This window comes from Podarcis tiliguerta (assembly GCF_965153285.1).
Source record: "Podarcis tiliguerta genome assembly, chromosome: 16".
In the NCBI taxonomy this organism is placed as follows: domain Eukaryota; kingdom Metazoa; phylum Chordata; class Lepidosauria; order Squamata; family Lacertidae; genus Podarcis; species Podarcis tiliguerta.
Window position 1 is genome coordinate 28,940,431 of NC_139549.1, and position 16,899 is coordinate 28,957,329.

Genomic DNA, 16,899 nt, shown 5'->3' on the forward strand with positions numbered 1-16,899 from the left:
CAGGCACTAACTCTGTAGTAAATAAACATATCTGCAGTAACAGATGCAACAGATCAGAGGTGTTGGATCTCCGATCCTCCAGATGTTCTTGAACTTCCAACTCTATTCATCCCTAACCAGTATGGTCAATGGCCAGGGATGACTAGAGTTGTGGTCTGGCAGCAACTGGAGGGCCACAGGTTCCCCACCCCTGCAACGGAGAGACAGATGGCATGTCAACATCTGTTGCCCCCCAAATCTTCACGTCAGTGCATCCAGAGTCTGGTTAGTGCATGTTTTCCTTTCCCTCTGACTGATGATTCCTGGTTATAAGGAACTGGAGGGGAGCTGGCTTAACAGCAATCTGCTCTTAATGATATGCCCCTCATTGGGCAGTGAGATGGAAAGAGGTCGAGGAGGTGGCTTCTCTCCCCCCCCCCCACGTGGTTTCCGCAGCCTCGGTAAGAAGGCGATTGTAAGAAGGAAACAAAGCATAAATCCGTCCCCTTTGTAGAAAAGTAGAAGAGGAAGAAGAAAGTAGAAGAGGAAGAAGAAAGCTCTCTACAGAGAAGCAAAATGCGTGGCCTTCAAAGGGAATTCATATCCACAAGAGTTACAAAGGCATCGGAGGACTTCCTGATTTCCTAAATCACGATTTAGTGTCACGCCAAGTACAGTGGTACCTCGGGTTACAGACGCTTCAGGTTTCAGATGCTTCAGGTGACAGACTCAGAAATAGTACCTCAGGTTAAGAACTTTGCTTCAGGATGAGAACAGAAATCGCGCAGCAGCAGAGCGGCAGCAGGAGGCCCCATTAGCTAAAGTGGTGCTTCAGGTTAAGAACAGTTTCAGGTTAAGAACGGACCTCCAGAACGAGTTAAGTTCTTAACCCAAGGTACCACTGTATTCTGCAGTTGGGTCACGCAGGTTTGGTTTGGCTATTCTCGTTTGGTTCAGTTCAGTTCTGTTCTGGCCTGTGGATAAACAAGAGCTGTTTGAAGAATCACTGTGTCGTCTGATATGTTCACCCACAACTTAACAGATTGGATCCAAATACTGGTCCTCCTCGGTGTAGAGCCAATCAAGGCAGTGATGGCCTCCAAGGTGGGCGGCTTTAGAAGAGGGTTCAACAGATTCATGGAGAAGAGGGCTTTCAATAGGTCATTATGGCTATGCTTGTCTCCACAGTTGGAGGCAGCAATGCTTCTGAATATCAGCTACTAGATCCCACAGGAGGGGAGAGGGCTCTTGTGATTGAATCCTGCTTATGAGCTTCCCACAGGCATCTGGTTGGCCACTGTGAGAACAGGATCCTGGATGAGATGGACCACTGGCCTGACCCAACAGGCTCTTACGTCCATTTCCTCCACACCATCCCTTCAATTGGGAAAAGCAGGGATTTCTCACCTACGAGAAATGGAAACAGATAGCTTGAATTCCCAGAAAAGGTGCAGGGATGAGGGATAACATCCTGTTGTGTTATTTCATTTCTCACACCCACTCGCTCTGCTTCTCTAGACGTAGCAAGACTAGCCCTCCCCACATATGGGGACAGGAGACACCAAAAGGGGATGCAGTGCTACCTTGGTTCTCAAACGCCTTGGTACTCAAATAACTTGAAACCCCAACACTGAAAACCTGGAAGCAAGTGTTCCGGTTTGTGAACATTTTTTGGAAGCCGAACATGCTCCGTTTTGAGTGCCACACTTCCCTCTTGTGTGTTACCCTGAGGTCTGTCTGTTTTTGCTAGTTGTGTTTTCGTTTTTGTGGCTTTTTTGTTTTTGTGACTGTGTGGAACCCAGTTCAGCTTCTGACTGACTGACTGACTGACTGATTGATTGATTGTGTGGCTGCAGTACATTGTTTATTGCTTTCATTTTATGAATCAATAGTCTCGTTAGATAGTGAAATTAATCTTAAATTGCTGTTTTAGTGGTTTTTTTTAAAAGTCTGGAACGGATTAATCCATTTTGCACTACTTTCTATGTGCCTTGGTTTTGGAATGCTTTGGTTTTGGAACAGACTTCCAGAATGGATTAAGTTTGAGAACCAAGGTACCACTGTGCTAAAATGTTGTTTGGTTTGCACTCTAGCCTCAAAAGGGTGGAATTGTTCTATATAAAGCCAAGGCTTTACATTAAAATCAATGTTCATAGCATCCATTATATTAAATAGCAGGTAGTGAGATGAGACGGTGGGATGCGGGTGGCGCTGTGGGTAAAACCTCAGCGCCTAGGACTTGCCGATTGCATGATCGGCGGTTCGAATCCCTGCGGCAGGGTGAGCTCCCGTCGTTCGGTCCCAGCTCCTGCCCACCTAGCAGTTCGAAAGCACCCTTAAGTGCAAGTAGATAAATAGGTACCGCTTTATAGCGGGAAGGTAAACTGCGTTTCCGTGTGCTGCTCTGGTGCCGGTTCGCCAGAGCAGCTTCGTCACACTAGCCACGTGACCCAGAAGTTTCTGCGGACAGCGCTGGCTCCCGGCCTCTAGAGTGAGATGAGCGCACAACCCTAGAGTCTGTCAAGACTGGCCCGTACGGGCAGGGGTACCTTTACCTTTAGTGAGATGAGACACATAGTATTTGGTGGAAATCAAACTGCAGCAGAATGAATACAATGCTGATTGTGACGAATACAGGTCAGCATTGGAATTCTTACATGCTTATTATCCAGAGTTATGGATAGCTGTTTCTGGGCTTCCGAAAGGCATCCGGTTGGTCACTATGGGAGATAGGATGCTGTCCTAGAAGGGTCTTTGGTCTGATCTAGCAGGCACATTCTGCCCCGTGGAATTAGCTGCGATTGTTTGGGGGTGTCAATGGGCAACGATAGTGTACAATTTTCATTTAAGCCCCTGAATCACATGTTCATGCTCCTTATGACCTCAGCTGATGACATCAGGTATTCAAAACAGTGCTTGAGAAACCAGGCAGTATCTCCAATCTCCCACCCCAATGATGACCACCACACAGCCGGAAGGAATGCACCACTAAATTACACTCAGATGGGAGGTGGGTGTTCCCACCCTTTGCGTCATGGATGATGCAGCCGTGCTTAAGAAGAAAGGTTATATTTTGGGGCATACTCTGGGCGAGAGTTCCTTTGCCAAAGTGAAATCCGCCTACTCGGAGCGCCTGAAATTCAACGTGGCTGTGAAAATCACAGACCGGAGGAAAGTCCCAAACGAGTTCCTGGAAAAATTCCTCCCCCGGGAGTTGGATATCTTGTCGATGGTGAACCACTGTTCCATCGTCAAAATCTACGAGATCTTTGAGACTTCCGGCAAGGTTTACATCGTGATGGAGCTCTGTGTGCAGGGAGACCTCTTGGAGTTCATCAAGAGCAACCATGGTCTGCCAGAAGAAGTTGCCTGCCGGATGTTCCGCCAGCTGTGCTGCGCCGTCAAATATTGCCACGATTTAGACGTGGTCCACAGGGACCTGAAATGCGACAACGTCCTCCTGGACAAAGAGATGAACGTCAAGCTGTCGGATTTCGGGTTTTCCAAGCGGTGCTTCCGGGACGGGAGCGGGAAAATCATCCCCAGCCAGACGTTCTGTGGCTCGGCAGCTTATGCCGCTCCTGAGGTCATCCAAGGTATTCCTTACCACCCCAAAATTTATGACATGTGGAGCTTGGGCGTCATCTTGTATGTCATGGTCTCTGGGTACATGCCCTATGATGATTCCAACGTCAAGAGGATGCTGCGGCTGCAGAAGGAACACAGAGTGCTCTTCCCAGATTCCCTGAGCATGGAATGCAAAGACCTTATTTTCCGCATGCTGCAGCCCGACGTTTCTCACCGACTACGGATTGAAGATGTTTTGAACCACCCCTGGGTACAAGGGAAGCGCCTGAAGGCCCGCATCTTGTAAGAGTAGCTAGCTGGTAAAGGGGAAACATGAACGATCTTGCTTTTGCAGAGTACAGTAAATGTGAATTCCTTTTCCGTAAGCTCCACTGCACCGCTCTCCTTATAAGATCAGGATATTATTTACATGGTTGGTTGGTTGTTTGTTTGTTTACTTTGTGCATTCCTACTTAGGTTTTCATTATTTACATTTCGGCTTATGCCAGCTTTCTCCTAAAGCACACTGGAAAAAACAGCTGGCTTACTAAGATATAAGGCTTCAAAGGAAAGGGGAATGGGGAGGGTAGAAGAAAAATGAGCACTTTCAGCAACCAACTCTTTCATTAGCGTTACTGAAATATACTCGGAGTCAAGAGTGGATTTCATGCTCTTTATTCAGCTTATAGTGGTGAGGAGGAATGAAAGTTCCCCCAAAGTATCTACTTTATATACATTATTTACACAATGGGCTGCACGTGATTGGCTAATTCCGGGATTCTCCTGTAGGCCAATCAGGTTGTGGATTCACTTCCATCTGGAGCTGGATTGGGTGGCTCCTGCGGACCAATCATACTGCTGCATTGTTCTAGAACCAATCAGACTGCTGCATTCTGAATCCTATTCAACTCAGTATATAAGTTACAGAATGAAGTTAAGTTATTGATCGGGTAGAATGGAGGGTAAGAATTAATAGTAGTGGGTTCCAGCAAAGCTAACAGAGGGGGGTTTGCTGCTTTCATATGATGCAGCTGGTTCCAGCAGAGCCAATGGAAGCAGCTCTGAAAAAAGAGAGGGGAATTTCCACTCCCCCCTTCCCTCCACCAATTGCAGCCAGGTAGATGGGCTGTGGATTAAACTATTCTAGTCCTTTCAGACCATGTGGTCTGAACGGTTGTGAGCTATTATATGCACGAAGGTCATCCTTCTTTCCTTTTTAAACTTTCTACAACCATAATTTTTAGCTGGCCCTATTCTGTTAATTTGAATGTTCCATTTCATCTTATTGCAATCAGATTTGGGTAACAATAAAATTTATTACCTGCCCTTCATCCTAAGATCCTGGGGCAGGATTCCACAATTTAAAATGCAACTTTAAAAACAGATTTAATACTTCTTGTCGCAAAAAATAATAATGCAGCCACAAAAATAGGATGGGAAATATGCATCTTAAGTGTCAAAGGCCAGCGAATTACAATCAAGCAGTATATAAATGTTAGCTAAATAAGTAAACCCATTTAGTGGTGGCTGGTGCCCATTGGGACATGTGGGGCAGCAGGCAGGGAGGTCGCCAGTAGGTGGCATCAAAGCCAACTCCGTCTAGTTTGGTCCCTATCTTCCTCCTTGCCTTGTTATAGAAGGGCAACAGTGAGACGACAGAAGCAAAAAATGTGCATTTGTTGCTCCACCCACTTGTGCCTCTGGCCCTGCCCTCCACTGGAATGTTGTGGCCCTCAGAAGGTTTCGCAGAAGGGAACATGGCCCTTGGGTTGAGAAAGCTTCCCTACCTCTACTATAGACCTTGAGAGACAGCCACCTCATGCTTAGCCAGGAAACAAGGAAGAAGCATATTGGGACTAGGAGTTTCCAGGTACATAATACATAAATAATAATAATAATAATAATAATAATTATTATCATCATCATTAATAATATTAATACCCTGCCCATCTGGCCGGGTTTCCCCAGCCACTCTGGGTGGCTTCCAACAGAATATTAAAAATACAACAAAACATCAAACATTAAAAACTTCCCAATACAGGGCTGCCTTCAGATGTCTTCTAAAATTCAGGTAGTTGTTTATTTCCTTGACATCTGACAGGAGGGCGTTCCACAGGGCGGGCACCACTACCAAGAAGGCCCTCTGCCTGATCCCCTCTAACCTCACTTCTCACAGTGAGGGAACTGCCAGAAAGCCCTCGGAGCTGGACCTCAGTGTCCGGGCAGAACGAGGGGGGTGGAGACGCTCCTTCAGGTATACTGGGCCATTTGGGGCTTTAGAGGTCAGCACCAACACTTTGAATTGTGCTCGGAAACATACTGGGAGCCAATGTAGGTCCTGTGTTATATGGTCTCGGCGGCCACTCCCAGTCACCATTCTAGCTGCCGCATTCTGGATTAGTTGCAGTTTCCGGGTCACCTTCAAAGGTAGAGCGCATTGCAGTAGTCCAAGTTACATAGCACACATAGACAGTTGCCTTATCAAAGGTCAGGTACTTTGCCTACCTAGCCCTAGATTGTCTGCTCTGGTTGACAGCAGCTCTTCAGAGTCTCAGGCAAAAGCAGTGGAGGCGTCCCCTCCCCCCACCCCATTTGTACTGTAGGCAAGTTACTCCGCAAACCCCTCTCTGTCCTCCATCCAGCAGACCTAGGTCTGTGATCAGAGTTCAAGGGCACTTTTCCAGGTGAGCAAACTCACCTGGCGGTTTTAAGCAGTGGTGGTGAGGGGTTGGGGCCTGAAGAGAGGAGTGTCGCCTGGGGAGAATTCCAAGGGGTCAGGCACAGAGGCTTAGGGCTGAATCACACGTTATGAAATCATTAAACGTATCCTAAGAACACAGCATTTCCATGTGCTGCTCTGGTTTCACCAGAAGTGGCTTAGTCATGTTGGCCACATGACCCGGAAAAACTGTCTGCGGACAAACGTCGGCTCCCTCGGCCAGTAAAGCGAGATGAGCGCCGCAACCACAGAGTCATTCGCAACTGGACTTAACTGTCAGGGGTCCTTTACCTTTACCTTTTAAGAACATAAAACAGCAAAATGAAACAGCAGAGGTACAAAGATACGGGGAAGAATAAATAGAAATGGCCTTTGTAGAATTACAGAGATGGAAGGGGTCTGTCAAGGATCCCCAAGCCCTGAAATGCAGAAATCACCTTGCTAGGGTGTCAAGAAACACCTGGGAACTAAAAAGCATGTTTGTTTACCGCACTCCCTTTTCTGCCGTTGGGTTCTGAGACATTGGCCGTTCCAAGGTCACTTGGTCCCACGCATAGCTTTGGGTGGGAGCTTGAAAAGAGGAAGTGTGTCTCTTAATGGTCTAACCACTATTCCACACTCCTCCTCCTCTCGTGCTACTTCTTCCTGATTTTGACAGCCCAGGACTCCGTTTATTACATCGTGTGTGTGTGTAAACAGAGAACAACCTTACATTTACAGAGCAAAATGGCTTCTTAAATTATATACCCAGCATATAGGTAAAGGGACTCCTGACCTTTAGGTCCAGTCGTGGCCGACTCTGGGGTTGCGGCGCTCATCTCGCTTTATTGGCCGAGGGAGCCGGCGTACAGCTTCCGGGTCATGTGGCCAGCATGACTAAGGCGCTTCTAGCGAACCAGAGCAGCGCACGGAAACGCCATTTACCTTCCTGCCGGAGCGGTACCTGTTTATCTACTTGCACTTTGACGTGTTTTCGAACTGCTAGGTTGGCAGGAGCAGGGACCGAGAAACAGGAGCTCACCCCATCGCAGGGATTCGAACCGCAGACCTTCTGATTGGCAAGCCCTAGGCTCTGTGGTTTAACCCACAGCGCCACCCGCATCCCCTTATTATTTATTATGTAGTGTGTGTGTAAACAGAGAACAACCTTACATTTACAGAGCAAAATGTCCTCTTGAATTATATACCCAGCATATAGAACCTTACAAAAGGGCAATACAAGTGGACTCTCTGTGCCCTTACCACAGCAAAAAGACTGATCCTGATAAATCAGAAAAATAAAAATGCGGCTCCCTTCTACGATTGGATTGAAGATTTATACAAACTTGCAACATATGAACAACTTGCATATAAACGCAGATTTGCCTTGGACAAATTCAATGATATTTGTAATCCATTCTTACAAATACTGTAATAGGTTAAGATCTGGTGAATAACAACCTTGTAAAGGTTACAGTTTTGGGGTTCCCCCCTCCCCACTTTATTTTCCCTTCTACACAGGTTCTGCTTCTCTTTTTCTTTCTCTTTTATTTATGTCTCACCACGTTTAGTGCACATATAATTATGTCCTTTTTGAAGGTTCGGTAAAGATGTTTAAAATCTAAAAAAATAAAACAAGAGAGTGGGTTTCAGTACAGCTCTCAATTTGATTCAAGGTTCTTCTGAAAGATCTTCCCAAAACTTAATGGAGAAGAAATGTCACCTTTGGCGGGAAAGATCTGGCGCCATCCTTCAGAGGCAGAGCAGTCCTCCTCTTCAAGCAGGGTGGGTGGGTGTTTTTCTTCAAAGGAATCATCTCCCAAGAGCCTTCTGCGATGAATGGAATAGTGGCTCTTATTAATAAGAATTGCCTCCAAACTTCCTTGTTTATCAAAGCTTTGATGTTTTACCAAGGTGCAGCGACACCATTGGAGAGACGCAGCACATCATCATCTGTAGGCAAGGCACGTACCATTGACCGTGTTCTCCTTGATTCAAGGGTACCTGAAGACAGGGGAAGGGAGGGCTGTTGTTTCTAAGTGTGTGTCCTTTATTGTATTCCATTTCTTCAAAAGTTTTTGTGTATCATGAGTGGGCCTGGTTGACAAGTCAGCAGCATGATGTGGGGCTATCAGCCTTGACATCAGTCCCATGTTCCTTGCGACCCATAAAAAGGTAAAGGGACCCCTGACCATTAGGTCCAGTCGCAGACGACTCGGGGGTTGCGGCGCTCATCTCGCTTTATTGGCCAAGGGAGCCGGCGTACAGCTTCCGGGTCATGTGGCCAGCATGACTAAGCCCCTTCTGGCGAACCAGAGCAGCGCACGGAAACGCCGTTTACTTTCCTGCCGGAGCGATACTTATTTATCTACTTGCACTTTGACGTGCTTTCAAACTGCTAGGTTGGCAGGAGCAGGGACCGAGCAACGGGAGCTCACCCCGTCGCAGGGATTCGAACCACCGACCTTTTGATCGACAAGTCCTAGGCTCTGTGGTTTAACCCACAGCGCCACCCGCATCCCAGAGCTCTGCCCTAATTAAGAACCAGCTGGGAGTGCCTAGGAATTTGTAGAAGCCAAAAAATGTTTTTTTTTTTTAATGGATAGTGTAATTTGTGTGTGAGAGGACCCATCACACCAAATAATGGGCGAGGTCACATTTTGGCCCGCCGTCTTGAATCAAAATGGCGCCTGGAATCCAAGTGTAGGCAAGCACCACATTTCCCCTGTCCTTTGGGAACCCGCATGCCAGGTTTGGTAATGATATCCCGAGAGGCAGCCAAATCTATGCCAAAAAGAGCCAAGTCAATTTACAGCCATATTCTGGTCCACCATCTTGATTCAAGATGGCACCCGGCATCCAAATGCCACTGCTAACTGCCACCACCACCTCAGGACCCCTTGTGCCAAGTTTAGTGATGATTTCTCAAGAAGCAGATGGACAACCAACAAACAGATAGACAACCAACAAACAGGACAGACAGACAAACAGACCAACCACTCTCCCAAATATTTAGTAGATCCAGTGTTAGTCCCGGGCCCCATCTGCACTATACATTTAAAGTAGTATCATACTGCTTTAAACATCCACAGTTTCCTGCAAAGAATTCTGGGCCCTGCCTTTTGTTCAGGGTGCTGAGAGTTGTTAGGAGACACACACACACACACCATTCCCCTCTCAGGGTTACAATTCCCAGCATTCCCTTTGGAAGAAGAATGTGCCCATGTGCCCTAAGTTTACTTGACTCATCCAGACCTATAGTTTTGTAGGATGTAGCATGGAGCTTTGCTCTCCCTCCTGTCTGCAATACATAGGTTGGTCTTTTTGCAAAAAGGTCAACCCTTTTAAAGGCTCCCAGGCTACCTGAAATATCATATCTCCCTATATAAACCTGCCTGGGTGTTGAGATCCTCAGGTAAGCACCTCAGAAGCACAGCTACTCGTGACAAAATACACGAGCTGTAGCTGCCCCCATATTGTGGAATTCCCTGTCTGGGCAAACAGCATTTTAATTGCCGGTTCTAAATGTATTCTATTTGGGGTGGATGAGTTTATTTTTATGGCTTAGGATTTTATATATTGATGTTTTTTAAAGTTGCAAGCTGCTGTGAATTTCAGTCTGGGAGAAAGGTGGGATATGAAGACATCAAATAAGGAAATAAATAAATAGACATAAGCCCGTACTTTCAGATGACATGCGGGAATGTTCCCTGAAGCCCTTGGCGTCCCGAATGACTTAGCTCTGACACAAGCCACTGTGACATCACAAAAGAATGTTGAGGGTTCTCCTGCAACATCCCAGGAAGGGGAGCCCCAGGCCATTTCAGATGACCATCCTGGAATGCGCGTGAATCGGAGGGGGGCAGGATCCGGGATGCTCAGCCAACTTGAACATATTGCTTAGGGTCTGCCTCCAGGACTATGGATGATGCTGAAGTTCTTAAAAAGAGAGGCTACATCATGGGGATCAACCTCGGAGAAGGGTCTTACGCCAAGGTGAAATCGGCCTACTCGGATCGGCTGAAGTGCAACGTGGCCGTCAAGATCATCGACAAGAGGAAGGCTCCTCGGGACTTCTTGGAAAGATTCCTCCCTAGAGAGATAGAGATGTTGGCTAGGGTGAAGCACCCCGCCATCATCAAGACCTACGAGATCTTTGAGACCTCCGACGGCAAAGTCTACATCGTGACGGAACTGGGCGTCCAAGGAGACTTGCTGGAGTTCATCAAGAAGAGAGGAGCTATTCCTGAAGACGTGGCCCGCAAGATGTTCTACCAGCTCGCCAGCGCCATCAAGTACTGCCACGAGCTGGATATTGTCCACCGAGACTTGAAATGTGAGAACCTTCTTCTGGACAAAGAATACAACATCAAACTGACGGACTTTGGCTTTTCCAAGAGAGTTGCCCGCGACGAAGATGGCAGGGTGGTCCTCAGCAAGACTTTCTGCGGTTCGGCGGCCTACGCGGCCCCGGAAGTGCTGCAAGGCATCCCTTACCAGCCGAAGGTTTACGACATATGGAGCTTGGGGGTGGTCCTGTTCATCATGGTGTGTGGCTCGATGCCTTACGATGACTCGAACATTAAGAAAATGCTCAAGCTACAGAAGGAGCACCGGGTACACTTCCCCCGGTCCAAAGTGCTGTCGGTCGAATGCAAAGATCTCATTTACCGCATGCTCCAACCCGATGTCTCCCGCCGACTCTGCATCGACGAGGTTTTAATGCATGTGTGGATGCAGGACCAGAGATCCGCTTCGGACACCACGCTCATGAAGTCGGGGGAATGCTCCCACCACCATAACCAGATAAGGGCCATGTTCGGGAAGGAGTCGTCGGGGCCGGAGCCTTCGGACAACGAGCAAATTCTCCAGGAAGAAAGGCATGCAGACTTGGATGTTCTCTCTGACAAGATGCAAAGGACTTGTCTTTGAAAAATCCAGCGGCCCAGCGACAAGCAGAGGCGAATAGGACAGTGGGTTTCTGTAGCACCGCCAGTTCCAGAGACCTCTTTAAAGACTACGTCCTGAAAACTTTTTTTGGAAAGAGATAAAAACAATTTGGGAGGCATTTTCTTTTCTTTTCTTTTGATCAACATCAAGTCCTTTCAGATTGTTGTTGGCCACAGGAGCCAACAACATCTGCACCTCTCGACATTTGCAAGATGCACAATGTTGGATGGAGAGGGGATAGATTTTTCTCACCCTTTTTAAATCCTCTGTAAACAACCGCACCATGCAGCTTAAAGCGCTCTTATACCACTTCAACAGTCATGGAGGATCCTGGTAACTGTCATTTGCTAAGGATGCCAGGGGGGTTAGCTCCGTGAGGTCAGCACCCTTAACCAACAACAGTTCCCAGAATCCTTTAGGGTGGAGAGGAGCCATGACGGTAAAAGTGGCCTAAGAGTGTTTTCAAAATGGGTGGCGTAGATGTGACTTTTGCCATGTCCTGATGAGTCTTGGCCTGATACACCTTCCAGGTTGGTACCTGCTACTCGTGAGATCTAAAATATAGCTTAAAAGAGACCCGCCTGCTGTAGCACCAGTCAGTTTTTTCTGCAATGATGACCAGCTGCAAACCCTTTGAACTGTCTGCGTCTGTGATGGCAACTTCTGCCACGGAAGGTACACACACGTAAGGTATCTGTGCTGAAGTTCCACGTAAGAAATCAGTCCCAGTGAAATTAAGGTTATAGAAAATCCAGATCCAGTAAAACTATAATCTTAAACTCTCTCCCTGTGTTTTGTTTTTAAATGGATTCCTTACTTAGCACGTGCAGGAATTTCAGCTAAATCATGGGTGATTACGACTGGCTTCCGGCCAGTTTTCCCCAAACCATGCCCACCTGCTTCTCAGTGGATGTGGCCCGTGTAACATCATCTGATGGGCAGGAAGGCAAGATAAAATCCTGTTGCACATGCCTGTTATCTGGAGGGACCAGGGGCACACAGCCAAACAGAGCAGGGTTTAACCCCCGCTTGTCAGTCGATGAGCAGGGGTTAAATCCTACTTAGATATTAACCCCCATTCCTGATTCAGCATAGTAGGTAAGGTAAAGGGACCCCTGACCATTAGATCCAGTCGTGACCGATTCTGGGGTTGCGGTGCTCATCTCGCTTTATTGGCGGAGGGAGCCGGCTTACAGCTTCCGGGTCATGTGGCCAGCATGACTAAGCCGCTTCTGGTGAACCAGAGCAGCGCTTTTTACCTTCCCGCCGGAGCGGTACCTATTTATCTACTTGCACTTTGATGTGCTTTCGAACTGCTAGGTTGGCAGGAGCAGGGACCGAGCAACGGGAGCTCACCCTGTCGCGGGGATTCGAACCGCCGACCTTCTGATCGGCAAATCCTAGGCTCTGTGGTTTAACCCACAGCGCCACCCCTAAAATAATGGGGTTCCCCCCTCTAGTTTAGCAGGGGATTTTGATGCACTCCCCTTCATGAGTCAGGAAGCGGTTGGCCTAGAACCTCCTGTTAAAACTACAGTGCCCAAAATACTTCTGTTGACCACCAGCATTACACTTTCCACTTTTAAGTTCGGTATAGAGTAGTTGCTTTGGAAGATGATACTCGGGCATCCGAACAACATGACCAGTCCAACGAAGTTGATGTTGAAGAATCATTGCTTTGACACTGGTGATCTTTGCTTCTTCCAGTACACTGGCATTAGTCTTCCCAAGTGATGTGCAATTTCTTTCAGAGACACCATTGATGGTATCTTTCGAGGAGTTGGAGATGGTGTTTATTATAAGTGGTCCATGTTTCACCAGCATACAGTAAGGCTGGTAGAAAAATAGCTTTGTAAACAAGCATTTTGGTTTCCCTGCGAATGCCCGGTCCTCATACACTCAATTATTTTTATTAATTTTCTGAACTATTACAAATCCAACCAAATTACTTTAATTTAATACAATTTCTTAAAATCAGGTTTCCCACTCCTGTTGCAAACACATGTCAATCGTTTACTCCCATAGCTGCATCATTTCTTATTTAGTGTTTAGTTGTCATCCGTCAGTCTTTGTTACGTCATTTTTGCAGCTTACCGAATTTTCCACCTTAGAAACAGCGCCTCTGTTACATCTTATAAGTATAAAATCCACTACATGTGTGTAATCCTTCATAAACATAGTTGTTTGAGACTTGTTGTGCTGGGAGAATTAATTACTATCTTCCATTGTCTAGTTCTTTGCAGTGTTTTTCTGGATGTTACAAGGTCCCATTCCATCCCTTCCGCTGTTCGCCAACTAGTGTACAGGTTGCGGCCGTAAATAACTCACAGAGTACATGTCCAGTCTCTGCCATTAAAACTCCACTCTGGAGTTCTTCCTCGGCACACAGTTAAAAACAAAATATTTTCTCAAGTTTGGCCTCTTGCCAGATCTATTCGGCAGCCGTTCATTCTTCTTGCTCTGCATCGCTCCATCACACTCCTGGTCTGATCCAAAAATAATTTTAAATAAAATCCATTCAACCCCAGTCAAGGGGGGGAGGACATAATAAAACCTTGTTAAATTCCTTGTTGAGCATAAATCAAAAGCCTCCCCCTCTTTTCTGTGGTAACAGACAGATTAACATAAAAATGGCTACACATGTCTCTTTCATTATTCAGGGGAGGACAAGAAATAAAACCATTTGAAAACCCTTTGAAAGCACAAAGCACCTTGTCCTCCCCTTTCCTTTCCCAGCTGTTGTAAGGATCAAGCTTAAAAATAAAACATTTGGATACCTTCAAAGAACCAAGCTCAGTTCTTTCATTAGCTGATTGATTGCAGCCCATTGGCATATAATAATTAATAATAATAATAATAATAATAATAATAATAATGTATTATTTGTACCCCGTCGATCTGGCTGGGTTTCCCCAGCCACTCTGGGCGGCTTCCAACAAAGATTAAAAATACATTAAAAACTTTCCTAAACAAGGCTGCCTTCAGATGTCTTCTAAGTGTCAGGTAGTTGTTGTTCTCTTTGACATCTGGTGGGAGGGCGTTCCACAAGGCAGGCGCCACTACCGAGAAGGCCCTCTGCCTGGTTCCCTGTAACTTGGCTTCTCGCAGTGAGGGAACCGCCAGAAGGCCCTAGGAGCTAGACCTCAGTGTCCGGGCAGAACGCTCCTTCAGGTATACTGGACCGAGGCCATTTAGGGCTTTAAAGGTCAGCACCAACACTTTAAAGCCCTAAGAAGTGACTGCATTGACTCGTGATGCAAGCTGGAAACCCACACACTCTGCAATCGGGAGAAAGCTGCACTCGCAGAGCTCAGGCGATGCCAGATTTCGGTATCTGCATTCTGGGAACAACACTGCGCTCTGTCTAGGATGGGCATAGGGAGCAGACAAGGGAGATTGCCTCTTCAAAGCGGCTTTCTCAGCTAACATACTTATTTCATTTTATTTTCAAAGAAAAAACCATACCCCACCTTCAGTGTTATCGCCTGCTGGTCAGTTAAAAGCTAGGGCAAGTAGAAAGGTCTCAAGGTAAACGCAAAGGACCCCTGACAGTTAAGTCCGGTCAAGAACAACTCTGGGGTTGTGGCGCTCATTTCGCTTTACTGGCCGAGGGAGCCAACGTTTGTCCGCAGACAGTTTTTCCGGGTCATGTAGCCAGCATGACTAAACCATTTTTGGTGAAACCAGAGCAGCGCACGGAAACGCCATTTACCTTCCCGCCAGAGTGGTACCTATTTATCTACTTGCACTGGTGTGCTTTCGAACTGCTAGGTTGGCAGGAGCTGTGACTGAGCAACGGGAGCTCACTCCGGTGCGGGGATTCGAACCGCCGACCTTCCGATCAGCAAGCCCTAGGCTTAGTGGTTTAGACCACAGGGCAGCTTGGTGCAAAAGTTGCCAACATATTGGCTGTGGGCACTCACCAAGCCTCCCTCCGTTCATGGTTCCTTTGGTCAAGAACTGGTGAGTGTGACTGCTTTTCTCTCCCTTGGGAAGTACACAGAGAAGGAGGAAGTTGGAAGAGTACCCCTCTTTCCCATTTCCTGTCTCAGCTCTATGTGCTTTTTAATACTACCAGACCTGGCTTTAACCCAGTTCACTCAGAAAAGTCAAACTTGTGTGTACATGTGCATGTACACATGCTCTCTCTTTCTCTGCAGGAGGGAGCTGATCCAGCAGAGAGCAGTTGTTATGTACTGAAGTTCTCACCCTGGGCCAGCAGGGGGATACTGTAGATAGTTTTCACTCAGGTCCACATATGCAAATAAGGAATTGAAAGTGACGTTCAGTGATTGGATAGTTGCAGAAAGTTGTTACTGTTGCTTTGTAGTTGAGCTCTATATAAGCAGGTTGGCTGAACCCTTCAGCTCAGTTCTGTTCTAGCCTGTGAATAAACAAGAGCTGTCTGAAGAATCGCTGTGTCGTCTGATATGTTCACCCACAACTTAACAGCAGTGTCCAGAGTTCTCCCTCAAAAATCCAAATGTGCCAATGTGGACTTAAAACTGGTAATGATCCCTGCCTGGAACCTATCAGACTAGGGACTTAGCTATACAGCTGCAAATATAACATTTTAAGAGTGTTTTAAGTACATTATTCAAACGTGACACTAGATGGCGAGCTTATGGCAAATTCAACATATTTTCAAAATGTTTTTAAAACATTTTTGCGTTTTTTTATATGGGTCTAGATTCTACCTAGGCTCTGGGGACACAGTGGCAATATTGGAGAGCAGCCTTTCCCACAATTTCCACCCGCCTAACTCCCAAAGTTGAGGGGCGGGCAGGGGGCAAGCAAAGAAGGGCCTCCAACCATGGTATTGACAAGTGAGAAGGTGCTTCTGGAAGGAGACTGCCCTTTCATTGCCTACTTGAGTCTCGGCACCAGCAAATTCACACAGCCGAACTGTTGGGTTAGGGCGCTTGCTCACCCAACTGCTTTCATCATCGTTGGCAAGCCCATAAAGGTAAAAGGTAAAGGTACCCCTGCCCGTACGGGCCAGTCTTGACAGACTCTAGGGTTGCGCACCCAACTCACTCAAAGAGGCCGGGGGCCAGCGCTGTCCGGAGACACTTCCGGGTCACGTGGCCAGCGTGACAAGCTGCATCTGGCAAGCCAGAGCCGCACACGGAAACGCCGTTTCCTTCCCGCTAGTAAGCGGTCCCTATTTATCTACTTGCACCCGGGAGTGCTTTCGAACTGCTAGGTTGGCAGGCGCTGGGACCGAACAACGGGAGCGCACCCCGCCACGGGGATTCGAACCGCCGACCTTTCGATCGGCAAGTCCTAGGCGCTGAGGCTTTTACCCAAAGCGCCACCCGCATCCCTAGCAAGCCCATAGCCTCCAGCATTCCTCAAATGAAAATAAGAGCCGCTGCTCACTCCCCTACCCCTTCCCCAACCCTGCCGGGACCTCAATTTTTGTACCTCCACCAGCACTGCAGAGCATTTCAAGTCAGAAGACCAGCAAGAGCAACCATCATTGCACCAATGGGACACAAGGGTGGTGGTGGTCCTGAGCCAACTGGTTCAGAAGGAGGTCCCCCCCCCCCCACACAAACACCAAGGACTGGGGGCAAGACTTTGATCTGGGACGGGGGATGAAATGGACTAGGTCAGGAGGGGAAAATATGATGGGGAAACCCAGAATGCCAGCACGATGGCAGGTGTACTCCTGGAATTGTGCCTCGAAATCCTGCATACAG

At 47.3% G+C, this 16,899-nt stretch overlaps 2 protein-coding genes across 2 annotated transcripts; both read left to right on the plus strand.

Annotated features, from left to right (window-relative positions):
• Window positions 1-2,892: 2,892 nt before the first annotated feature.
• Window positions 2,893-3,932, plus strand: LOC310665909 (testis-specific serine/threonine-protein kinase 1-like). The gene has a single exon (XM_083416307.1). The coding sequence runs from the start codon at window positions 3,014-3,016 to the stop codon at window positions 3,851-3,853; it is 840 nt and encodes a 279-aa protein (XP_083272433.1). The 5' UTR covers window positions 2,893-3,013; the 3' UTR covers window positions 3,854-3,932.
• Window positions 3,933-10,005: 6,073 nt separating this feature from the next.
• On the plus strand, window positions 10,006-11,978 carry LOC310667198 (testis-specific serine/threonine-protein kinase 1-like). The gene has a single exon (XM_083418905.1). The coding sequence runs from the start codon at window positions 10,166-10,168 to the stop codon at window positions 11,174-11,176; it is 1,011 nt and encodes a 336-aa protein (XP_083275031.1). The 5' UTR covers window positions 10,006-10,165; the 3' UTR covers window positions 11,177-11,978.
• Window positions 11,979-16,899: the final 4,921 nt, after the last annotated feature.

What these genes read in the sequence shown, in the direction of transcription:
- LOC310665909 (XM_083416307.1), top strand. Translation starts at nt 3,014, where the DNA reads ATGGATGATGCAGCCGTGCTTAAGAAGAAAGGTTATATTTTGGGGCAT.
- LOC310667198 (XM_083418905.1), top strand. Translation starts at nt 10,166, where the DNA reads ATGGATGATGCTGAAGTTCTTAAAAAGAGAGGCTACATCATGGGGATC.